General features: G+C 35.5%; 1 protein-coding gene across 5 annotated transcripts in view; it reads right to left on the minus strand.

Annotated features, from left to right (window-relative positions):
- Positions 1-3,967: 3,967 nt before the first annotated feature.
- ACSL4 (acyl-CoA synthetase long chain family member 4) overlaps positions 3,968-26,670 on the minus strand; it is an 88,446-nt gene continuing 65,743 nt past the window's right edge. For all 5 annotated transcript variants that reach the window (XM_016161863.2, XM_036226403.1, XM_036226402.1 and 2 more), the window contains 7 exons: positions 23,332-23,471; positions 22,039-22,211; positions 19,956-20,030; positions 15,022-15,213; positions 13,444-13,558; positions 11,092-11,249; positions 3,968-6,807 (listed from right to left, as the gene is read on the minus strand). In XM_016161863.2, the coding sequence (XP_016017349.1) occupies positions 6,650-6,807; positions 11,092-11,249; positions 13,444-13,558; positions 15,022-15,213; positions 19,956-20,030; positions 22,039-22,211; positions 23,332-23,471 (1,011 nt within the window). In that variant the 3' untranslated portion in view covers positions 3,968-6,649. The remainder of the gene's footprint in view (positions 6,808-11,091; positions 11,250-13,443; positions 13,559-15,021; positions 15,214-19,955; positions 20,031-22,038; positions 22,212-23,331; positions 23,472-26,670) is intronic.

Genomic DNA, 26,670 nt, shown 5'->3' on the forward strand with positions numbered 1-26,670 from the left:
CCAGCTGGCTAAAGTTGATCAGTACCTGAAAGAGAGGGGTGAAGCCTAAGAAAAAAGAAAAAGACAGGAAAGAGCTTCGGGAGGGCATACAGTCACTGCTGCAGCCCCGAGTTTATTTAGTACAGCCTTTATATAGGTTTTTGGATACAATAACAAAGCGTAACATATATCAGTCGAATGCTGACATCTACACAAGATCATAAAACATCCAGCTCTCAGGGTTCAAACATCCCTGCTTTCAGAGTTGTAAAAACATTCCATTACCTTAAAAAAGTTTCCTAATGGGGTGAATCTCCTCACCAGGGTCAGTAATGTTTAACTTAAAGTCCTGCTTCCCTGAATCATTGTTTAAGCTGTCTTAGCAGCTGCTATATGGCTCCAAGCAGTGTTAGCAACTGCTTTATGTCTCCAAGCTACGTGACACCTTTAGTGCCTTGTAATGGCTCCTGACACTTCTGGGTAAAGAATAAAGGAGTTTCAGGAAGAAAGAAACCCCACCAAAACTACAGTAAATATGTTTTTAAAGGTGTAAACCCACAAGGAGTGGGGAAATAGAAATGATAACAGTAACAATTTTTGAAAGCCAGAAGGCTGATGGAAAATCAAATATTAATAGAATCATAAACAGGCAGTGAGGAAAAAAAGAACCAAGCTTTCTATATTGTGTAGAATGTCCAATGAAAATGGCAGCGCCATATACTTCTAAAAGCGGAAGTAAAGGGGCTAAAGCCAAAATAAGGTTTGGTTGAAAGCTTTTGTCATAGACTGAAGGTTTGTGTCTCCCCAAAACTCATTGAAATTCTAATCTCCAGTGTGATGGTACTAGGAAGTGGGGCCTTCAGGAGGTGATTAGGTCATAAGGGTAGAACCCTCATGATAGGATCAGTTTCTTTACATGACACAAGACATAGCTCTCTCTGTTCTCTGCCATATGAGGATACAGCAAGAGACTGGCCATCTGTATACCAGAAAGGGGAATCTCACTAAGAACCTGACAGTATTAGCACCCTGATATGAAACTTAGAGCCCCAAGAACTGAGAGTCGAATATTGTTTAAGCCATGCCATTTATGGTATTCTGTTATAGCAGGACAAAGACTGAGGCATCTGTTTAAGAAAACACAGACCCATCAATCACTTCTCTCATCTATACCACTGGGATGATGACTGCCCCGCCCCTCCTCTCACCCCAGTAGATTGAAGCAGGAAAACTGAGGTACATTGGGCACAGCACAGGGGTATTATACAGGGCAATTAAGAGATTGTATGTATGATGAATACAGAAACAACTCCCTCAGCTTTCTTTTTGTATATGTTCCTCCAGAATACTGGTAGTTCAAAATTTAGTTTCCATACAAGAGATAAGAATAAACCTCAGAATTCGATTGGCCTTAGAAGTTGAAACTGTTAAAATTCTTGTTATCTGCAAGTCTTGAGAAGATATAATTAGTGGAGAGTCTGAGGTTGAATTCTTAGTGACAAGTATAGAAAACCAAACAAATGCAAGAGAGACTATTATTAGTGCCATAGGATTAAAAGTGCAGGAAAGGAAAATAGATCAGGTTTCCTGCTACACGTTCCAGTTCTGAGTAGCATAGTTATTAAATTTAAACACTTATTGATCTAACTACGCGTTGATATTGGGAGGATAAGAAGTGTATAGTAAGGTCAGTGAATAATGACTAAGTTGAGAAACAGCAATACAAGTACATAACTTAGATACAAGGCAGTAAACACCAAAACAATCAACTAAGAGTTGAATGTCTTTGCCTGAGGCAGAGGAAATGGAGAGTTTGAGGCCAGGGGACGGCTTTCTTTCACAGACTTTTTGTAGACTAGCGGTTTTAAACTATGCTTTCCAAACTGTGGCTGGCAAACTGTCTAGAACTGCGCTGTCCAACATTGAAATGAAATATAAAATTCAGTTCCTCAGTTACACTAACATTTTAAATGCTCAATAGCCACATGTGACTAGTAGCTACTGTGATGGGGAGTAGAGACATAGAACATTTTCAACTTCACAGAGAGTTCTATTGTACAGCATTATTTTGTAGGGGCATGAACTCAGTTTGGGTCACGATCAGCATTTTTTTTTTACTGGACATACTCTCATTTTAATTTGGAACACCAGTTCTCAGCTGTGGCTGAAAATTAGAATTGCTTGTTTAATTATGATAAAATGTATATAAAATTTACCATAAATCATTTTTAAGCATACAGTTCAGTGGCATTAAATATTTTCACATTGTTGTGCAACCATCACCACCATCTCAGAACATTTTTTTCATCTTCCCAGTCTATACTCATTAGAAACTAACTCCCCACTAACCCCCAACCTGTTCTTAGCAACCACCATTGTTTCTAGAAAAATTTGACCACTCTAGATACTATAGAAGTACAATTGCACAATATTTATCCTTTTGTGTCTAGCTTATTTCATTTAGTATAATCTTCTAAAGGTTCATTCATGTTACAGTATGTCATAATTTCTTTTTTAAGGCCGAATAATATTCCACTGTATGCGCACATCACATTTTGTTCATTCATCGATAGACATTTTGGGTTATTTCCACCTTTTGGTTGTTAACAATGCTGCTGTGAACATGGGTTTACAAATATCTATTCGAGTCCCTGCTTTCAGTTCTTTGGATTATATGCTCAGAAGTAGAATTGCTAGATAATATGGTAAATCTATGTTTAGTTTTTTGAGCAATCAACATACTGTTCTCCACAGCAGCTGAACCATTTTACATTCCTACCAGCAATTCACAAGGGTTCTGATTTCTCTATATTCTCATTATAACACTTGTTACTTTTTGATGGTGGTTGTTGCTTGATAATAGCCATCCTCAATGGTACGAAATAGTATTTCATAGTGACAACCAGCATTTACATAAATGAGATAGAATATTATGTCAGTGAGCATCTCATTATTTTTCACATAAACATTGTCATAAAATAGTTTTATATACACATAAGTGTAAGTGTGCAGCATTGTGGGTCACAATAGAAAAGTCTGAAAGCACTGCTTTAAATGATGTGTGTACAACCTGATTTTTTATTAAAAAAAAGAGAGAATGAGACTCCTTGTACCTAGTAGAATCTCCACTTCCTGTGATGGCATCATCCATAGCCTCATATCCCTAACAGAGGAAACTTGGGACCGAACGCCTAATTATTGGAAAAAAAAAAGACATCTAGGACAGCAAAATTACAATATTAAAACTAGATATAATGGACCTTAGGGACGATTACATTCCCTATTTCTTCCACCATTCATCTTTCCTTTTTTGCAAAGGTCATCTTTTTTGAAGTCCAGTCTTTTCTTTAATAAAGGGAATAAGAAACTAAGGCTAAGAGGGTGTTATGAGATGTGTCCATGGTTACAAAGCTAGTGATAGAATGAGCCCAGGTCTTCTTCTAAAGCCAGAACTGTTTCCACCAAGTCTTCAGGGGCTGGCAATCCTTTAAGGCCCTGAATGTGCTGGCCAATATAAAATATGTTAAACAACCTGACTGATGAATATTGTCTGGATACGATGATGATTGATGATGATGATTATAGCTAACGTATGTTCACTATGTTGTAAACACCTTATATGGACTAACTCATGTTACCTCATAAACATGCTATGAGATAGACCTCATCAGTCCACCCCACTTTTCTAGGTAGAGAAATGCAGCTGAGGGATGTTAATTCACTTTCCCAAAGTCACAAAACCAGTGAGTGGATCAGCCAGGAAACAACAGATGGAAGCAGTCTGGTTCCAGAGCTCTAACACTATTTTATAGATGCCCTCACGTAATGCAGATAAATTAATTTCTCCCCTAAATTTTAATTAGTCTAAAGGTAACAGTTGTCATTTATTAATACCTGCTAATAATCCACACAACATGACTATGTCTTAACTAGTATTCTTCAAACTTACAGATTTTATCTCAGTATATATAATTAAGCACAAACTAGCTTGATTACATGGTGGATTTATTTAAGATTTGAGTGCAAACTTAAAAACAAGAACAAAGCTTTTCATCAACAATAAACAAAAATCTAAGTAACAATCCTGCAATCATGCATTTTAACAGAAAGCACAAATATGAACACATTCTAATTTATAACTATATTTGAAAATTAAAACATTTCTCTCTAAATTCTAAATACCACACAATCTTTAACTTGTTTTCATCTGCTTATTTCAGAAACATTTGTCATATGCTATCAGGAAAATATAGGCGAAGATTACTAATCAGTCTTTATGATCAAAGAAATGTTACTGTCCTTAATTTCTGACTTTTTCAATCAGTCATCTGTATCTCTGTTCTGAAAAGCCATACAATTATACTTCCACACTAGGGGGAAAAATCAATACATATATCAAGGAGGCAAGATACTTCCATGTAATTAAAGTAAAAGTCACACATGTTCAACTTAGAAATGTATATAACTGTGGTAAAGTTTTAAAGTACAACTTTATTTGAATAGCTGACATGTAATAACAACAGCAAATGATTTAAACAGGTATAAAAGAGTAGAATCAAAATTTTCAGGCTCAAATATTTGAAAAGTCACTATGAACATGGAAAGATCTGTTTACATAAACATGTAGATTTCCTAATGAAAAATTAGGGGGTATTGGCATCTCCCTGGTCCCTTAACAATATTTGGATTTTCACAAAGAATTAGCAGCACCCAACCTTAAGTGTTAATTACATGTTTCTAAAGGACCTATACAACAGATTAGTTGGCAGTGTTCTAGCTTTCGGGAGATGGCGCGGGTGAGAGTGCAAATATGTGAATATGCATGCACTTGCATGTTTAAAACCACAATTCCGAGTGGGGGAAAAATCGCATATTGAAAAAGTCTAAGAAAATCATCTTTAAAGGATCAACAGTGGGCCAGAAACAGTAGAAGCTGAATAGTAGTCTACTTGATAATAACGGTTCTTCACTCTTCAAAGGCAAGCTGGGAAGAATGAGAATACTCACATATACATAACCGCAGGGAGAACTTGTCTCAAATTTTACACTGCAGAACACTGAACAGAAATCTTTACAAAAACCTTCATTCTTGCTTATAACAACACCAGATGATTTTTTCCTTTTTATCACCATATACATAACATTTAAATATTTTCATTATAAATATTTTAGAGCAAAAAGAATGTATTTTGTTGCAGTGGTGGCCCACATCTGTATAAAGCAATGTAAGCAACATATATATACATATACATGTATATATATATAAATATATATATAGTGAATAAGAAAAAAGTGCAAAGAGTAACAGTATTAATAATTTTTGCTTTTTACAGTAACTATGGGTCAAGTGTGAATATCTATCAGGGATATATGTGTATATAATCCCTGATTCAAAAAGAAGCCCATACACCAAGTTACTGCACAATTATCAGTCCCTTTTTAAGTAACTTCCCTTTTCCTGAATCTAGCATTTCCAGTTTCTAAACTCTTCTCCCAAACAGGAAAAAAGTGGTAACAGTGTCTTCTTCCCTTTAACTTCCCCAAACTCAAAGTTACTTAATCATTCATAGATTCAAACATGATATTGGAGAAGTCATTCATCATAACCTGCTTTGCGAAAGTTAAAGCAAAATGAAAGGCTTTCTGAAATGTAAGCTATTGCTTAAGACTCCAGTCAGCAACAGCAAATAGACCTGAAAATACAAGTATAATTTAATTTGAGCACATTTTAGATCAGTCCCTGTTATCAAAGATAAATTCAGTTTAAATCCTCTCCCAGGTTCGGGGCTGTGCAAAGGTCATAACTCTAAACATTTATAGTTTCCTCACCTTTTCTAACAGAAAATGCTTCCTGTTAAAATTTGATTAACTTCTTTTATTTTACTCTTGGTCTCAGTCTTATATTTTGAAGAGAGAAAGATGATTTTCAGCATTTTTTTCAAATGTATTTAAATACTCTTAAGTCATTCAAATAATTACAGTTACTGATTTCAGACCTCCAAGTTTCAAAAAAGCAGTTCGATTTCCCTTTAAATATATTACTAAATATTTTTGGTGTGTTTATGCTGTTTTAGTCTTACATCAGGAACTGTAATTATTCACAGTATTACAATGATTCTATGTCTAACTTATACAATAATAATGAATCCTAAGATGGTTTCCAAAGTACAATTTGATTCTGTATATTATATTATGATTGAATTTATTCCTTTAAAATAAATGGTTGCAAGAGAATTTTAAAGGCCTGTAGCACTTCTGCTTTGAGTAGTGTTAATACATATTTTTGTCATGCTTAATATTTAAGCTTCTTCTGAACTAGAAAGACAACAGACATCAGAAGCTGCAAATTTCCTCAAACTGCTTCCTACTCCAACTCCAATTTATTTTGTTTAACATTAAATATTTCTCTTATGAAAACAAGTATATCTTAGGCTAATTTTTAAAAACAAAATTTTTGCTCTAAAATTAATAACACAGCTAAAGGGAAATGACTATTCAATTTAAGCTTCACTAGAACCATAGAAAACTAACTTAAAGTAGACTCAACAATTATCTTAATCACTTGGTATTTTTATTACCATATCTTTAAACAATATACCTTATACTCTAACAGACAGCTGAAAAAACACCAGGCAACCTCCTGCACGACTGTAAATAGGAGAGCAGCATTTTATTTGCCCCCATACATCCGCTCAATGTCTTTGAGGTAATGGTTCTTCAGTTCCTTCCTTTTCAGTTTGAAAGCATCAGTGACCAAACCAGTTTCAGGGGTCCATGGCTCTGGGCTTAATCGAACCTTGATTGGAATTTCAAATCGTTCCAATTTCACTGAAATGAGAGGGGATAGGTGGGAGGAGTTTGGGGGAAGTGGAGAGTGGGAGAGAGAAAATTAGTAAGATGTATTTTGTGGGATTTACCTAGATGATGCAGGTGATGAAGCAAACTTACTTAATGGTATGTTAGTTAACTAATGACACCACTACCTTACAATTTCATTTTATATTTATCAAAGTATATTTAAATTGCTTCAGTTGGATTGTTTTGGTCAATGCAGATCCTCTTCAGAATCTTGTTATCTGATGTTCCCTCTGCCTGGAACGGTTCTCCCCCTTGCAGATGCAGGGCTCACTTCTTTTCCTTACTTCATACTGCTTTCCACTCAAATGCTACCTCCTGAGAGAGGACTTCCCTGACCACTTGTAACAAAACAGAAGTCCCTTTGTCTCTCTATATCTTTTTACACTATGTTTTCTTCAAAACACTCACCACCAACACATATTGTCTCAACTATTAGATTTTATGCTCCATGAAAGCAGGGTTTGTGTTGTTCACTGTCATCCATAGGGCTACAGTGACAGCCCTCATGTTTATTAATTCATCCTACTGAAAACAAATCCTCTAGACAACAGTCCTTCATAAGTTTTATTATACATTCAAATCAGAATAAAAAAGGGGATTGCGAATTTCATACTTTTAGATGGTATAAGATTCAGCAATACTGTATTTGAGGTAGATAACATAACACATGAAGGAAATGTAAGAAAGTAGGGATATAAAAGCATTAGTACGATATTCAATTTTAAATTCAATAAATTACATTCAATCAAGTTACTTCTTATTAATACAAGCTCATCCTTAAATTTCTAAAGGCTCATTAATAGCAATGTTAACCTACAGATGAGCTTTATTTTATGTCCAATTATTTAAATCAGCAATTCTGAAGAAGCAAACAACTACATGTTTTAAAACAACAGCTAATGGCCAAGTGACCTTAGAAAGAAATTGGTTTCAGTGACGAGCACGAAGAACTCAAATTCATGGAAATTTTTGTTTTAATACTAGCCTGAGTTTTACAAAAGCAAGGTTGAATTTTGAGTTTCTTATTAAAATGAGAGAAAAATATAAAGCTAAGTGTGAAAAATAATCTCTCAAAATACTTAGAACCAACTTCTTAAAAGTAATGCCTGAACAGAAAAGAACAAAAATTTGTTCAAATTAACCATGGCTGCTCTGTTGATATACCTCAGTTATGCAGAGACACCTAAAATAAGCCTATATACACCCCAAGGTCACATTTGGATCGCAAGGAAAACTGTCAAATTGTCAGGTACAGATTTGGCTCCAAAACCTTTTATTTCATATTAATTTCCCTACTTACACACAGGTCCTATGCCAGAAACATTGACAAAATTGGGACTAGGCAGGCACATCATTTAAGTTGCACACAAGCAAATTAAGCATATTTATAAGTTCCTATATTTACTCTTTATTAACTAAATTATTTAAAGCCCACCCTCAGTCTGATTATCTTAATAGGCAACTGTTGTTTAAATAACTTTACATTAAAGATACCATTTTGGAAAAATCTCAGCATTATCTACTACCACAAGATATACAGAGAGCAAAAAGTAATGATGCAGTTTTCTATAAATGGGACAAATTGCCAACAAGTAAGAAAGATTATGGGGAAGAAAAAAGAAAAGTGATTTTACATGTGGCATTTAATCTGAATTTCCTAGAACCTTATGAAATTTGACCGGTAGGTTGCAGAAAATGCCAATTTTTCTAGCCACTGGTAGTTGTCAAATCACTCCCAAATGATTCTGTACTTCATGTTTTTATGATACTACCTATACCTCATACTTATATTTAAAACATGAAGAGGATTGCTCTAAAATGTGTATGATTTCAGATAGATTTAGCTGAAAACAATCAAGGCTATTTTATACTTTTTGGCATAATTCTCTGAAATTATAATTTCAAGCAAAAGGTTGGCAAGATAAATCTTTTGTGGCACAGAAAAGTTTATGATTTATACATTTAGCTTACGATTACTGTTCATTATCCAAATTGTGAAATGTTCAATTTCATTCCTCATTCCAAACACAGGAAAGTTATAGGGGCCTCGTGGGTCCTAGAATTTTATTACATTTTCCACCTGCATGTGGCCCATCTTGACTTTTCCCATTGTTGTTTTTACACATTTAGATATGCAATGACAAATTACTCAGGTCACATTCTATGCCATTAGTAAACTCAGAAAGTTACTAAGAATAACAGCCTATTGGCTAAAATACTTTTTGAAATACTACCTTTAAAGAAAAATTCAGAATTTATATCAATGACAATTCTGGCAGCCTGGTAACATAAAAAGTGTGCTATATCAATAATACCATAATTAACAAAACCATCTTTAAGAAAAAAAGTTAAGTCACTGTCTTTAAGTTGATATAGTAACTCACTTTTCAGTCTGATTATCTTAATAGGCAACTGTTGTTTAAATAACTTTACAGTGTCCAGAGTTGACTATAAGAATATTCTTATGGAAAAAAATATATATTCTGAAGGAAAAAGTTTTTCAACTTCAACATGGTAATTAATATTACAAGCTATATTTTAACCCAAAATGGAATCTAAGTGGTTAATTTAAAAAATAAAAAAATAGTAGCCTGGTTAGGGAAATAGGTATGCTCGTGTATCTGTGACAGGAGCATAAACTAGTCCAGTTCTTCTGGGGAAAGAGGAAGTTATTTGGCGACGTAAAGAAAAGCCTTGAAAATACACACTTCCTTTGACTCATAAATTCCATTTTTAGGGAGCCATACTAAGAAAATCACTACATAAAAATAAATAATTGAGTATACAAGATATGTTATATTTGTTTACAGTAGGGGTAAAAAGTAGAACTCAACCTAGAAGACCAACGGCAGAGACTTTAGTGTATACTCTTATACTGAAATATTATTTAGCTATTGAAAATGATAATGCAATTATGTATCTACTGACTTATAGCTAATTGCCCACAAGAAGCCCACAAGAAGCCCGCAAGAAGCAAAGCAAACTCCTGAGCCCATGTCTCTGAAGACAGAGATGAGTGGTACACCAAAAACAGGAGGGTTGGCCATTAGCCTATTGAGAGGACAGTTCTTCATCCTGCCCTTTCCCAGCCAGGCTGGAGACAGGTTTACTTTTTAAAAAATTGCACTAGAGACTCTGGATTCAAGGACACTAGGTACAATAGAGGGAAAAGATAAAGCAGAATCGAAAACAGGATTCAGTGAAAGTAACACCCACCCACCCTCACCTCCAGCCTTTTTCCAGTGTCTTCTATTTGGCTACCAGAATACTGGCAGCCAGACTAATATCCTCTGGGCAAGAGAACAGATAAAGTTTCTTTGGAGAAATGGAATGACCCAAGACACATTTGAATAATTTTTCAACGAAGCTCAGTAATATTTCCAAACAGGTTTTCGGTACCTCATTCTCAAATGTGAATGGACACAAAAGGATCAGTAGTTATACGAAAGGCCATGACCAAAGTAAGCACAGTGGAACTTGGAGGAAATAGAGCCAGCAGCAGGAGGAAACTTCATAAAAAGAATTCCTTTATCATCCTTCAAGGAATAAGGGAAAACATATTGACTGCATCCATGAAACAACAGGATGCTATTAAAAGAACACTGAGAAAGCTGGAAAGAGCACTTTAAATTAAAATTCTGATATTAGAAATTGGAAATGCAAAAGACAGAAGAGAGAACAAAGTTGAGGGACTCTGCCAGAATATAAAGCAAAAAGGATGAGATGGAAAACAAACAAACAAAAAGATAAAATTAGATGATGAAAGCAGGAGGTCCAATGGCCATATAGAAGTATTCCCAGATAAAAACACAAGCAGAATTTGGAGAAGGAAAACTATGAAAGAGCAAGCAAACAAACAAACAAACAAAAGATAAACAGATGGATATTTCCCAGAACTGAAGGACATAGGCCTCTAGATTGAACAGGTCTACATCAAGTAAGTATATACAATGACAAACAAAAGATCCTCATAAGGGCACGTCATTATAAACTATCAGAGCAAAGACTGACCATTCCAAACAAACCTACATGACCACTTAGCAGGGATGCTCTAACATACAATAAAGAACTAGATAGGTTATTCTATTATATGAGGTTTAATAATCCTTCCAATGTGGAAATTGATTATGTACATTTAAGAGACAGGTTTTTAAAATCTTGTATTTTATTATTAAAACAAAACAAATATAGACATATTGAAGGAACCTAATGATTGTGAGAGACTTCAATAGATAAGCAATTTTTTTTACTTACTGGCATTGGCAGCTTCCCTAATTTCTTTCAGTATTTCAGCCTCCATGGCAGGATTATTGCAGATATCAACCCAAGTTCCTTCCACCCCTTTCTGTTGTGCCAAAAGTGTCAACCTTTTCTGATTAGGAACCACAAAACTAATCACATAGGACTGGTCACTAAAAAATTAGAGAAAACAAAATAGAAATTAAAACGCTGAGAACAATTATTCATATTCAATGATGCAGTACAGATTAGTTTCAAATATATATATTTGAGTTTATACATGAAATTTTATACATATATGTGTGTGTGTGTGTGTGTGTAATTTCTTGTTTGTTACAGTTTCATTAAGAAGTAATAAAGACAGACAATATAGACCAATGAACTAGAATAGCAAGCCCAGAGACAAACTCTGGCATATAGGGCCACATGATCTTTAACAAGGGTGCCGTAGCCATTCAAAAGGGAAAGGACAGTCTCTGCAATAAATGGTGTTGAGAGAATTGGATATCCACATGCAAAGGAATGAAGTCGGACCCTTACTTTATACCACATACGATAATTAAAATGAATCAAAGACCTAAACATGTAAGAGCTAAAATTACAAAATGCCTGAGAGAAAACATAAAGATTCATGACACCGAATTTGACAATGCTTTCTTAGATATGACACCAAAAGCACAGGTTACAACAACAAAAAATAAACAGGAATACAAAAAAAGTAAAAAATGTTGGACGTGGTTCTATAATGTAGCAGTTAGCACGTCTGCTTTACATGCAGAAGATCCTGGGTTCGGGCCCCAGTGGAGCCACGGTCCATGGTCTGTGGCCATGCCACCCTGAACAAGCCCAACATCTGATCTTGGAAGCTAAGCAGGGTCAAGCCTGATTGGTACTTGGATGGGAGACCACCTAGGAAGACCAGGTGCTATAGCATAAATAATAATAAGTGTCTGGGTATCAAAGGATATAATCAACAGAGTGAGAAAAGGCGATGTATGGAATTGAAGAAAATATTTGCAAATCATATATCTGACAAGGAGTTAATATCCGAAATATATAAAGAACTTATTCAACTCAATAGCAAAAAGAAAAAGAAAAAAAGAAAAAAAAAGAAAAATAATCTGATTTAAAAATGGGCAGAGAAACTGAATAGACAAAGGACTTGACAAGACATTTCTCCAGAGGTGATATACAAATGGCCGACAAGCATATTAAAAATGTTTAACATCAATAATCATTAAGGGAGCCATATCCCCTCACACCCGTTATGCTGACCTACTATAAAAAAATAGAAACAAGTGTTGGTGAGGATGTGGAGAAATTATAGCCCTTGTGCATTGCTGGTGTAAAAGTAAAAATGATGCTGTGTTATGGAAAACAGTATGGGAGTTCCTCAAAAAATAAAAAATAGAGCTGCCATATGATTTGGCAATCCCACATCTGGGTATATATTCAAAAGAACTGAAAGTAGGATTTTAAAGAGGTATTTGCATATCCATGTTCATAGCAGTATATTCACAAAGTCAAGAGGTGGATGCAACCCAAGTTATCCACTGATAGATAAATGCATAAACAAAATGCAATCTCTATATATACAATTCTATGTTATTCGGTCTTAAAAAGGAAGGAAATTCTGACACATGCTACAATAGATGAACCTTGAGGACATTATGCTAAGTGAAATAAGCTAGTTACAAAACCACAAATACTGTATGATTCTATTTATATGTGGTATCTAGAGTAGGCAAATTCACAGAACAGAAAGTAGAATGGTGGTGCCCAGGGTTTGGGGGTAGAGAAAAATGGAGATTATATAATGGTTATAGAGTTTTAGTTTTACAAGATGAAAAGTTCTGGAGATTAGATGTATAACAGTGCGAATAGAAATATTAGTGAACTATACACTCTGTAATGGCAAAAATGGTAAATTTTCTCTTGTGTTTTTTTTACAATTAAAAAATTTAAAGGAAGTAATAAAGTCCATAAAAATAAACCATATTAAAATATAAATAAAATGGTTCAATCTCTCAGGTTTTTTATTTAGAAAAGTTATACTAGCTGTGTTACCTTCTTGGGAAAATTACTTAAGTCTCAGTTGTTAATGGATGTTAAATGAAATAACTTTTGTAGCACAGCTAAGTATTTAGCAAAACACTGTAGGTGTCTAGTTAAAAAGTCAGATTATATGATTATATCATAAAATCTTCAAGCTGTTGAATTCAAGAATGTATATTTCAGGAATGTATAGCCTTCCCCAACTCTGATGGAAGTCTGATGTTTCCTTTACGATAAAATATAATCAAAAAAAATTCCCAGTTTTTCTTTTACTCTAAGTATATGAAACACAAACCCAAGTTTTAAAATTACCTTTTAGCAAAAGCACAGATGTTGTCAATAAGTGGGCAGTTCTTCAGTGCAGCTTCCACTTTCCCAAGAGATACATATTCTCCTGCTTGTAACTTCACCAGATCTTTCTTACGATCTGTTAAGTCATGAAAAGTTATCCATCATCCATTTTATTACAGTCTGTACAATTTTGATTTTCTTTCAATAGTATTGCCTTAATCTTTATTCGCAAAGATACTTCTAAAATTTTGTTAAACCTAATAATGCTTGCCCAGATGTATCAATTCAAAAGAAAATGCCTAGTTAGAGAAGTACTGAATAAAATGTTACAACCTATACTGAAAGCTTTAATATCTTATTATAATCTTAAACATTATAATGAAGTTAATAGAAGGGACAAGGACTTTAGAGCGTTAGATTTGAATGATAGCTCTGCCTGTTACTAGCTATATGATCCTAGGTATGTCAGTTGACTTCAGTACTCAATTTTATCAATTTTATGCCTACCTCATATAGGCATTTAGCCTACCTCATACATACAGTGTTTGCATACAGAACATCGTCAATAAATGTTAATTCCCAATTTTTCATATTTGACATTATCTTGTTAAAATGACAGTGTTATAAGAACATGCTGGCACAGCATGAATAATCATCATGGGAGTGCTAACTTGCTTACCCATAGCCTGGGAACCCACTCTATATGCCAAAAGAAAAAAACATGAAAAAAGGGAAGCTGTTATTCTAGATTGAACCTGTTTCCTGGAAATATTCCCAGCAAATCAAACTTCTAGATGAAGAACCAATTGTCCATGGAAATCTCTTAACTATACTCAGGTCAGATATGGGTACAGAGACAGATTTAAATATAACAGGAAGTTTTATGGCTTGGAAAGGACCTGACTGGGACCTGACATAGTGGCCCTTATCGGTTAGTCAAATTTTTATCTTAACTTTTGCCTGAGTAAAGTGAATAGTATAGGACCATCTGGAGTAATGTTTTGACTTAATATTTTAGTAGGCTCAATAAGGGCAATGCCAAACCAATGAACATTTTCAGAGCAAATTAATGTTGAGGATCAATGCTATAATTTTCTAAGGTTCAGGGCTAGTTAGAGCCATACAAATGGACACTAAACAATGTCTACACTGCCCCTTGGTGCGGGGAGGTAAATGGTGAGGAAAGCCTAGAATAGGGTATGCTACAGTAGACTATTATACAGAACCGCATGTTGTTGACCAACAAATATACTTCTTATGAACAATTTTTGTATTCTTAATACCCGTGTGCTATTTTCCTGCCCATCCTCCCTAACCTCAATGTTGTTGTTGCTGCTGCTACCACTTACTAAGGTACAGGCACTGCCCTGCTCTAACCATTTTACATATGTCAACTCATTTAATCCTAACAAAAACCCTACCAGGTCAGTATTCTTATCCCTATTTTACAGATGGAGAAGCACAGACATAAGTTAAATAACTTGCCTCAACTTTAAACCAATGGAATCATCAACCCTATTAATGACTTGACCAATATCACCTTTCATATATGCCACAGTTGCAAAAACCAAGGAAATCATAAAATAATAATGCACTGACCAATAATCTGTAAACATCCATCGGGATGAAATTCTCCAATATCACCAGTGCAAAACCACCTTTGGCCATTTTCATCCACAGAATAATCTTCTGCCGTTTTCTCTTCATTTTTAAAATATCCCATGGAGATATTTTGTCCACCGATTACAATTTCACCTCTTGGGTTTGGCTTGTCATGAATTGTATAACCACCTGGAAGTCATTAAATCAAAATGAATTATTGTTCTTAAACAAAATTTACTTGCATTAATTCTTAAAGGTCTTTTGCTAATACTTTTCTGCTGATCAAATTGTACATCATTTTATGGGAGAATACTAGTTTGTATTTACTGATATTTATGTGAGGATAGTGGGTGACTGTGATTTCAGGAGTACCAGGGAAGGCTGAGTGATAATCACCAGCCACCATCCATCCTAAACCTTGCCATGACCATTAAAATTTCACACTTAGAACCAATTAAAGCTTATGGTTGACAGAACTCTGTTAAGGTAAAATTACCCACAAAAGGGTAATACTGGAAGCTGTTATAAGTAAATTAATAATATGCTAATATCAATGCATTTCAGATTTATCCTAAAGAGATTTTAATCAAAGGGAGCACATAGTAAATGCCCACCAAAAGCAACACCATTAAGTGAGAGAGAAAGAGAAGCTATGGGGAGCAGAAAGGACATTTTGTTTTCTTAATTTGGCCTATGGCCAGTCTTGACTTTAAAAATTAAAGGAATGAATTGACGATAACTTAAAATATTCAATTACTATTCATTACCTGTTTATTAATAAATAAAGCTTACTTTAAGGAAAGTATACAAAAACCTTAACTCATAATATGACATGCTGATTAGATTTTTATATCATAAAAGGATTAAAAACAGGACTCCCCTCAGCTGTTAGATGCTCTATTTAAATAATAATTTTTATTTTTCAATTATAGTTGGCATACAATATTATGTTTCTGATATACAATATAGTGATTAGACATCTACATAACTCGCAGTGATAATCCCAATAAATCTAGTACCCATCTGACATCATATAGAGTTATTACAATATTACTGAATATATTATTTATGCTATACTTTATATCTACCTGACTATTTTGTAACTTACCAATTTGAACTTCTTAATCCCTTCCCTGTTTTTCACTGACCCCCCTACCCCTCCCACCTGGTAACCCTCAAAATGTTCTCTGTATCTATGAGTTTGTTTCTGTTTATTTTGTTCTTTAGATTCCACAAGTGAAATCATATGACATTTGTCTGTCTTTAACTTATTCCGTTAAGCACAATACCCTCTTGGTCCCTCATGAAACACCCTTTTCCATCCCTTTACTTTTAGTCTGTGTGTATCTTTCAATCTGAAATGAGTCTCCTGTAGGCAGCATATGTAAGGGTCTTGTTTTCTTATCCATTCAGGCACCCTATCTTTTGATTGGAGCATTTAATTCTTTACCATTTGAAGTACTTGATAGATATATAGTTATTGCCATTCTTTATTCATATTTTTGATATATATTTTTTTCTTTTTCTTAAAGAAGTCTTTCCAACATTTCCTGTAATACTGGCTTGGTGGTGATGAACTCCTTTAGCTTTTTCATGTGTGGGAAGTTCTTTACCTATCCTTTGATCCTAAGAGATAGCTATGCTGGGTAAAGCAATCTTGGTTAGTTATTGGTCTTGGCTTTTCATCAGTGTGAATATTTTGCGCCACACCCTCTGGCATGAAAAGCTTCTGTTGAGAAATTGGCTGACAATCTTATGGGTGGCTCCGTTGTAGGTAACTAATTGCCTTTCTCTTGCTGCTTTTAAGATTCTTTCTTTGTCTTTAATCACTAGCATTTTAATGATGACTGGTGTGGGCCTCTTTAGGTTCATTTTGTTTGGGACTCTTTGTGCTTCTTGGGCTTGTATATCTACTTCCATCAATAAGTTAAGGAAGTTTTCGGTTATTATCTCTTGAAATAGATTCAGTTCCTTGCTCTCTCTCTCTCTCTCTCTTCTCCTTCTGATATCTCTATGACACAAATGTTGTTGCACTCAATATTATCGCGGAGGCTCCTTAAACCATTCACATTTTTTGGGTTCTTTTTTCCTGTTGCTGTTTCTGATTCGGTGTTCTCTGCTACCCCATCCTCTAAATTGCTGATTCAACTCTCTACTTCATCCCATCTGTTGATTCTCTCTAAGGTACTCTTCATCTCAGATATTGTATTCTTCATGTATTATGTAGGGCTCCTCAGTCTCCCAGTCTTAGTAGAGTGGCTTTATGTAGTAGAGTAAGTGTCCTGTGGGTTCCAGTGGCATGGTCTTCCCTGGTCACCTGAGCTCAAGGTGTGTCCCTTGTGTGGGCTGTGTGTGCCCTCCTGATGTAGTTGAGCCTTAGTTGCTATCTACACTTCGATGGAAGGGATTGACCTTTTGGCTGACTGGTCATGAGGATTGGCCAGGGAGGGGCTGACCCTACAGAGCAGGATTCACTTTAGCAAGGCTCTGGTGCCTGCCCAGTCTGTCTTTCGGGTGTATTCTCCTCAGATGCAGTCCTGGGTGGTGCTGGGCTCCATCACAAGTCAAAGCAGGCCACTGGGTGTGCCTGCCCAATGGCCTCCTGGGAGGGGCCCAACTGCAGGTCAAGTTCAGCTGTACTTCTGGGGCCACCTGGTAAGAGTCTCCAAGCAATCGGCAAATGGCTGCCACCTGTGCTGGGTTTATAGGCGACTAGAGAGGCCAAGCCAAAAACTGAGGCCAGCTGCTGCTAGTGCTGGACTTGGTGCTGCTTAGCAAGAGGTACAAGGCATGCTGAGGCCAGATACTGCTTGTTTGGGTTTTGTGAGCCTTTGAGAGATTTTAGGAAAGTCAGCAGTGAAAGCCAAGTCAAGGCATTTGTATGGAATAAACCACCAGAGGTAGCCTGGGTGTGTTTACAGGTTGAGAGAGACGGGGTGAGGTCTCAGGGAATCACCAGGACGGCGTGACCTGTATTATACAAGTTGATGAAGACTCAGGTATGGGAACCACCAGTGTCAGCACACAGGGAGCGGGAAGGGCTCAATCAAGGAACAATGGATATTGCCAGCACTTCTTTCTGGGAGAAAGCCACCTCCTCCAGCCCTCACACTGAAGCCCAACAACTCACTGTCTCTCTGTAAGTCCCTGGTGCTCCTCAAGCAGCTGCCTCAGTGCTGGAGCTCAGAGTGAGTGAGTCTGTCAGTGAGTAAGTCTGGGCTTGGGCCTTTTAAGAGGAATGTTTGTGACACCCATAGCCCTCTGTCTCACTCAGCCACAATCTCCACTGGTTTTCACAACCAGAGGCTGTGGAGACTTCTCTTCCTAACAATGGAATCTTGGGCTGGGGAGCCCAGTGTGGGGCCAGGAACCCCTGCCCTTCAGGAATGGGTGAGGTCTTTGCAGTTAAGATGGCCCTCCCAATTCTTGATTACCATATGCGGTTGTGGGACCAGGCCATTTCGCATCTCTACCATCCTATCAGCCTTGAGGTGACCTCATGTATGTACACAGTTGTATGGCTTCTGTTCAGCCAGACCTCAGTCAACTCCCAGTGATCGTTGCTCTGTAATTTCATTATAATTTTGGTGTAGTCACAAGAGATGTGTACAGCATATAATTTCTACATCATCTTGGGTGGTCGAGATGCTCTTTTAAATGGAAAACTATTCAATATTTCATTATGACAAAATCAATTTTATGTAAAATATTAAGATAATTCCTATTATATAAGGCAAAGATTCCTCCAAATAAATTACATGTTCAAAAATAAATCCACTCCTGAAAACTGACATTGAAGCACAATGAGAAAATCATTAAATGAAAATTAATGGCAAAATTCTCCTTACCAAGTTTTACTATATATATATATATATATATATATAAAAACATGTCTCTGATTCCACTACGTAGTAAATAACCAATCTCATAATGAATTTTGAAACTGATGCCCAATACACAAAGATGCATACTAGCTGTATCTTCTTCATTTTCATTCTAAAATTGGAAGGGCATTATCATGAGATAAATGAGGACTTATTTCCAAGATGTAAAACTCTAGGGAATGAAATTGGCTCTTCAATGTGTTATTTAAACAGGAATGGTTACTTGCACATAAAGTAGCAATAATAATGCACATAATAAGAAAGTCACATAGGAGAAACACTGTTAAAAACTTTGAGTTTATGTCAGACAAAGACTATTCATTTTCTTGGGTTTGACCAGCCTAAGTGATGTCCCATAAGGTAAATGGTCCCTTAAATTCTCAGTCTGTGGCACCAACTCAAGGTGAATATTCTCTTTTAAAATCTTCAGCTTTTAATTATTCTTCCTTTATCTGGAAAGGCCAGGCTGCTAATTATTTATGTATTTTGCAGTTAATGTATATGTTTAGTATTTTTCACAATTTCATCATAGGAAGACTGGTTTTCTTTTGTCTTCAGCTGATATGTTAAAAGGATTATCACCAATGTCTATATATGTAGTGCAGGTTTCCTCTCAGTAGCTTGCCTTTACAGTTACATATAAAAATTCGACTATACAAATAGCTGAACAGTTGTCTCCACTATGAAAATATTTGCTGGAGTCAAGATCTAAGAAGTTTTGTGTGTGTGTGTGTGTGTGTGTGTGTGTGTAAGAGAGAGAGAGAGAGAGAGAGAGAGAGAGAGAGAGAGACTGACCAGTCACTCTATCCCCACTAAATTTTTTTTCCTCTTACCATCAAGTATTCCCAAGTTCAGAATAAGCATGCCTAGATTCTAGAGGTTTTCTTTTCCTCTTGGAAACTTAACATAAGATATTACTGAGGAAAAAGAAAGCACTGGGGAAAAGTAACAACAGATGACCTAATACTTTAAAGAAATAGAAGTCATGAGGCTCACAGTGGTTTTCAGCATATCTAGAATCACTAGCACTTGTCATAAATTTCTTACCTTCTTGCCAGTCTTTTAGCTTAATTTCACAGCAAATAAGCGGGGCTCCAACTCTGCCAGTAGTATAGTCAGTAACTATGAGGGAAAAAGCAACAAAGATATTAGCATACCACATTCCAGATTTGCACCAACATGATAAGAGGAATGTTGGAGTTGTAGCCAGATTCTGAAACATGACAAAAGAATAAGCCATAGTGAAAGAAGTACCATATTTTTCAATATGAAAACTTCATTTCAAAAGTATAATTGATTCCAATGTTGTTACACCATCTTTGCTCCTCATGGTTTTATTTCAGATAATTAAATATAAAAATCTCTGATAAATAGGAAAGCTGGCTCCAGCATTACCTACCTAGGATTCTGATAATACAGATTTTGACTGGAATCTTTCTCTACCACTCATTGATTGGCTGTAACTCAGACAAGTTTTTAACCTCTCAAAGCTCCCATTTCTCATCTATTAAATGGGGATAGTAACAGATTCTATTTCATATAGAAATATTTTGTGCAGATGAAATGAGATGATACATAAGCAGTGCTTAACACCTCTTGGCAAAAATAAGTTGATCAATAAATGTTAGCTGCTATTATCGAAGATGATGATGATGACTTTTATTTTGTAATTTGTGATTGTCAGCAATAACCAAGTATTTACCAACACCCTATTATGTACCTAGCATTATATTAAATATTGTGAGGACAACATACAGGTAAGGAGACCCCACACTCAATGAGCTTACAAACAAACTACCTGGGGGGAAAAATACATGTGAAACAATTTAGAGCACATTTAAACACTAAACTGCACGGCACTAATGGTAAGCACAACAGTACCTTAGACTAGAAAGATCTATGTAAAATAAAATAGTTGGAGGAGACTTAATTGAAGAATTATACATTAGGAGATGGCTGTGATCATTTAGGAAGAAGGGTATTCCAAGAGAACGGAACAGAAAATACAGAAAGGTGAGACCAAGAATGCCTGTATGAGAAAGGGTGAGAAGATTGTTTTGTCTAGAGAGGAGAGCCAGGTATGTATACAATGTGGAAAAAATGGAAAACAACGATGGGCAGGAACGATGGTGCCAGATTAAAGCTGTCTTGAAAGCTAGGCTCACCAGATGTGAGGCAGTGTTTGAGGTGGATGTGTTTGACAGAAGTATACAGAATCAGAACTGATATAACGGAGGCAGACACAGCAGTTGAAAGGCTGTTACCTCAGAACAGTGTAAAGCAATGAAAGGTTGGGTGCCAAAGGTGGCATGTAGGGGAGGGAGTGATCTAATGAAGAAATGGAAAGATATGATGAAAGTTAAAGATATTAAAAATAATCGGAGGACTTCAAAGCTAATGTCCTGAATGACTTTGAAGATGATAACACCACTGCCACAAACAATTCAGCAATGGAGAAACAGTTTGGGATAATGGTATTAATTTTGGACACAATAAGTTTAAAGCAAAAGTGGGTTAATCCAAAAAAGATTTTCTATGCCCATTGTTTCAAAACCTGGTGTGATTTTGCCCCTCAGAGGATATCGATATCTGGCAATGCCTGGAGATATTTCATTATCACAACCAGGGGGCATGAGTTACTATTACTACCTAGCTTCTAAACATCCTCTAATGCATGAGAGAGCCCCCAGCAATAAAGAATTATCTGGTTCAAAATTTCAATAATGCCAAAGCTGACAAACCCTGCTATAGGCTGTTGGAAATAACAGAATAGAAAGCAAACAAAAGGTCAGGGCGGAAATATATAGATTAGTGAGGGAGCAGAAAAGTAACAGTGTATTCCAAGAGTGCAGTTCTCCAAGGAAGCGATCGTTTAGAGAAATAAGATTAAAGAATCAGGGTGACAGAATTTTGAGGACTCACGATGTGGCATAAATATTTACAAGGCTTAAAAATAAAGAGTACACATGATATCGAACTAAAAGTTTCTAAAACTAAAACTAGGTAGGTTTGCATTAAATTCTGACATTATTTAAGAGGCATAAAATGATCATGGTTCCTAAAAGTAATGCAAAGGGGCTTTACGAGTAGTGACTAACAGAGGATTATTTGCCACATTAAAGATGTTTACCTTCAGTAACTGTCCCAGCACCACATGATTCCGTCAGTCCATAACCCTGACCAACGGGGCAGCAGAAGCAGACATTCATGAATCGGTGTGTCTGAGGAGACAGCGGTGCCCCTCCAGACAGCATCATACGGACATTCCCTCCTAGCAGAGCCTTCACCTTTTTAAATAGTATCCTTAGTAAAAGGAGGGATAAATTATTTTAGTACATGTCTACATTATTCTTGGCGACACACTAATTTATAAGTTCTGGGAAAATTTCTAAACTTTAGTTAAGACATCTAAATTTCAAAACCATGGTGATAATGAAAAGTTAACAAAGTGACGACTAATAACACCTTGAAAAAAATGCCAGATAAACTCTTTAAAAAACACCAAAAAAGTGCACTATCAGGAAACTGCTTTGACATATGGTAAATGAAAATGATGATGTCAAAGGAAAAAAATTTAAATTATCTTTGGGACATTTCGGCATCTATCTAATCTCCCTTCCAGTGAAAAATGCTCCCCTATCTCCATGCCCCAGCACTGCATTTAAAGTAACTGTTACACAGAAACAGATTCATAGATACAGAGAATAAACTGATGATAGTTGTCTGATGGGAGGGGCGGGGTTTGGGGGGCTGGGTGAAAAAGGTGAAGGGATTAAGAAGTACAAATTGATAGTTATAAAACAGTCATAGAGATGTAAAGTACAGCACAAGGAATACAGTCAATAATATTATAATAACTATGTATAGAGCCAGGTGGGTACTAGATTAATCAGAGGGATCATTTAATAAATTATATAAATGTCTAACTACTGTGCTGTTTGCCCAAAACTAATATACAATATTGAATGTCAACTATAATTGAAAAATAAAACAAATAAAAAATAACTATTATATACTTACTATGATATTTTATGAAGACAGTAAATCAGAAACCTTCATGTAGAATAAACTTAAAAAATCACTTTTTAAAGTTAGAAATGACAGATTTTAAACTCAAATATCTTGATTCAAAAGTCTATTCTAGTTTTTCTTCTTGAAACCACATTTTATAATTAAATATTAAATATTTATTCTATTATTAAAATGTCTTAAATTGCCAAGATCAGAGTTCAGGGTCATCTGCTTGCTATATAAGCAATGAGGCTTCAAAGTAAACAGAAGGTAAATTCAACTTTATGATCATGGTGGTGATGTTCAAATTAAATTAAATTACCATTTACTTATTTATCTTACAGATATAAAAACACACGCACACAAAAAAAACCCAAAAAGATTAGAGGCTCAAACTATAAAATGTACTTACAGATTACAAAGTGGTGCATCATATCCCTTTTTAATCTGTTCCAGTTTGTAGTCATACCCTATCTTGAACAGAGTTTTCTGAATATAGTTCATCTCTTGGACTTTGCTCATAACATTCTTATAAATTCTATCCATGATTTCCTATAAAGTAAGCAAAATGCTCAGTAATCTGGAAAGAATATACCAACACTGAGACAGTCTTTAGTTGAAGATACCTTATGTATAACATCTTATGTAAGCCTTTAGTATGATAGATATATTTACTTTATAATATAATTAATTTCACTGACTTTACCTGTTTACTATTTCGAAGACACTATAAATAGGGGACTCTTCAGTTCTACACACTAGATTACCTAAAATTTTTAAAAATGTTAATAAGTAGACTATAAATATTCACCTCATACATAAAGGTATTTTTCTCGAAATTCTGTTCTCACCAATAAATTCACCAAAACACGCAAGTAATCTAATTTAATCCTGATGTTTTTCTCTTTATTACTACTAACTTGTGACTCTTAGAGCATGACAGAGAGCTTCACAGTTTCATAAAATTCTTTTGTCTCTGTAATTTACATTTCTATTCCATTTTAATAGAAGCTAACAAAAAAAAGAATAGGAATCTTGGTCACAACTCCTTGGAAAATTAGAAGTAGGACTAGGTTTGGAATATACTTACTCCCAAGCTAATTAATACATGCAAAATAAAAAAAACCCAAAACAAATAAAAAAGCCCAGAGTATCACTAAATTATTTTTCTTGAAACTAAACACAAATTAACATGAATTATTGTATAAAACACCTATTTATAAATATCTAATTTTAAATATTTGAAATAACAATTAGTATAAATTCAGTCATGCTACAATTAATAACTTTATGAATGACTCTTAATAAAAGGAGGGACAAAGATGAAGAGCCATTCGCAAATGAGGACAGAAGAACCATTCCTTGGCATTATGCTAAGTAAAATAAGTCAGAAGAGAAAGACAAATGCTGTATGATCTCAGTTACATATAGAATCTAAAAAACCTGCTCATAGCAAGAGATAGGTTGCCAGGAGCTGAGAGGTGGAAAAAATGGGGAGACACTGATCAAATGGTACAAACTAATGTATAGTATGCCGACTAGAGTTAACAACACTGTATTATATACTTGATAGCTGCTAAGAATAAACCTTAAATGCTCTCACAGCACACATGCAAATGGAACTATTTTAGCTGGTTAATGTGTTAAACTACTCTTATTGTGGTACTAATTTTTCAACATATACATATATCAAATCGTCATGTTGTATAACTTAAACTCGCACAATGTTATACGTCAATTATTTCTCAATGAAGCTGAAGGGTGGGGAGGCTACCGTGACATTCAAGCATAGTACAATGTGGTTTTCTCTGTTTCCACAAAAGGAATCACTATTGTATAATTAAAATATTTGTCTAGATCCATGATTGAGAAATCTCAAAAGTTCTATAAAAGGGCTTTAATATCCTATAACAATCCCTCTTAAAAATGTATGGGATGTTGGATTAAAAAAAGCATACAGGAGCGAGCAGACATGTGAGAAGCACTTCCACTGCTCCTTCTAATACTAAATACCCATCACAGGCACAGAAAGGCCTCAGTGAGTAAGAAACACAATACAGTTGCAACAAGCTGGCAGGATTTATCCTTAGTATAGTAAGTCACCCTTTACCTCAACCTAATATTACATGTTCAATTGAGTTGCTCCTTAAAAGAAGTAGTGATTTATTTAAATTCTCACAATGTGAATATTACAAAATCAAATGTATCTTTTATTCTAAATCAGGAAAAGAACAAATTCAGAAAACAGAGCCTACCAAAAATAATTGTCAACAAAAAGATTTTGTAAAGACCTATTTATAGAGTATAAGATGCTAAGAGAACCAGCGAAGCTTGAATGGAATAGCAACAAGAGAAATGGTTTACTATTCTTAGCCCTGAAGGAGAGAAGTGTTATTAGAACCTGAATGAGGACTGCAGCCACAGGAAAGACCTGGTTATAGTCAATAGGAAAGAGACTGTCCCATGGGTGACTCACAATTGCCCCAAATTTCCGCCCAGCAGGGAAGGAGCAAAGGCAGTAAGTATGCAGACCCCTCTCTCTCTCTTCTTGCCTCCTGATCTCTCAAGAATGCCAACAGTTGGCTAGACCCAACTAGTAGTCAGAAGGCAGGTAAGCCCTGGTAATTCATTCACAGAAGGTAACCTCCCAAAACACAAAGTAAAGAAGAATGGACAATGGGCAATTAGAAGATACACAGCTTATCAGCTAACTCTTGTTTATTTCTTCTTCAAGCCTAAATTCAGATATGACTTCCTAAACTTAAACTTCTCAGCCCTTCCCAGTCTCTAACTATGTTCTCTGATAGGGTTCACTAGGGACTCCTGTATTTTGGGTAATAAAGCCAACAAACTGTTTCCCCAAAAAAAGAACCAAAACAATCTGGGAGCAGGCTGGTAGATTTCAAGCTTTCACTCTGCCACTTATGGGCTCTGTGACCTGAGGCAAGCTTATTTTTTCCTTATAAAATGTGGATAACAGGACCCATCTAGCAGAATCTTAAGGTGGATTAAAAGAGATAATCTACCTAAAGCACTTAGCACAGTGCCTGGAACTTAGTAAGTACTACCCCGCCTGTTTACAGCAGAATTTTAGTTTGTAAACTTTCTGAATTCTACAGCATGTTTTTTTTAAAGGCAAAGGCTACTCTGGCAATTTTATGATTAGAAGCTAAAACACACACACACACACACACACACACACACACACACACACACACAAGTACCTTTTGTAAGTTTAGCCAAAAGACCTAGAAACATGTGAAGGAACTATAAAATGAAAACTGTGAGACCCTATTAAAAGAAATTGAAGAAGACACAAAGAAATGGAAAGATATTCTGTGTTCTTGGATTAGAAGAATCAACAGAGCTAAAATTCATTACCTAAAGCATAATATGGCCTTAATGCAGCCCCCCCCATCAAAATCTAATTGGCACTCTTTAAAGAAATAGAACAAAAAAATCATCAGATTCATATGGAAGCACAAAAGACCCCGAATTGTCAAAGCCATCCTGAGAAAATAGAACGAGGCTGGAGGCATCACTTTGCCCGACTTCAAATTATACTATAAAGCGACAGTAATGAAAACGGCATGGTATTGGCAGCAAAACAGACACAAGGACCAGTGGAACAGAAGTGAGAGTCCAGAAGTAAACCCATGTCTACATGGGCAAATAGTTTTTGACAAAAAAGCAAAACACATACAGTGGAGAAAGGAAAGCATCTTCAATAAATGGTACTGGGAAAACTGGA

Source organism: Rousettus aegyptiacus, unplaced genomic scaffold (assembly GCF_014176215.1).
Source record: "Rousettus aegyptiacus isolate mRouAeg1 unplaced genomic scaffold, mRouAeg1.p scaffold_m13_p_9, whole genome shotgun sequence".
Classification (NCBI taxonomy): domain Eukaryota; kingdom Metazoa; phylum Chordata; class Mammalia; order Chiroptera; family Pteropodidae; genus Rousettus; species Rousettus aegyptiacus.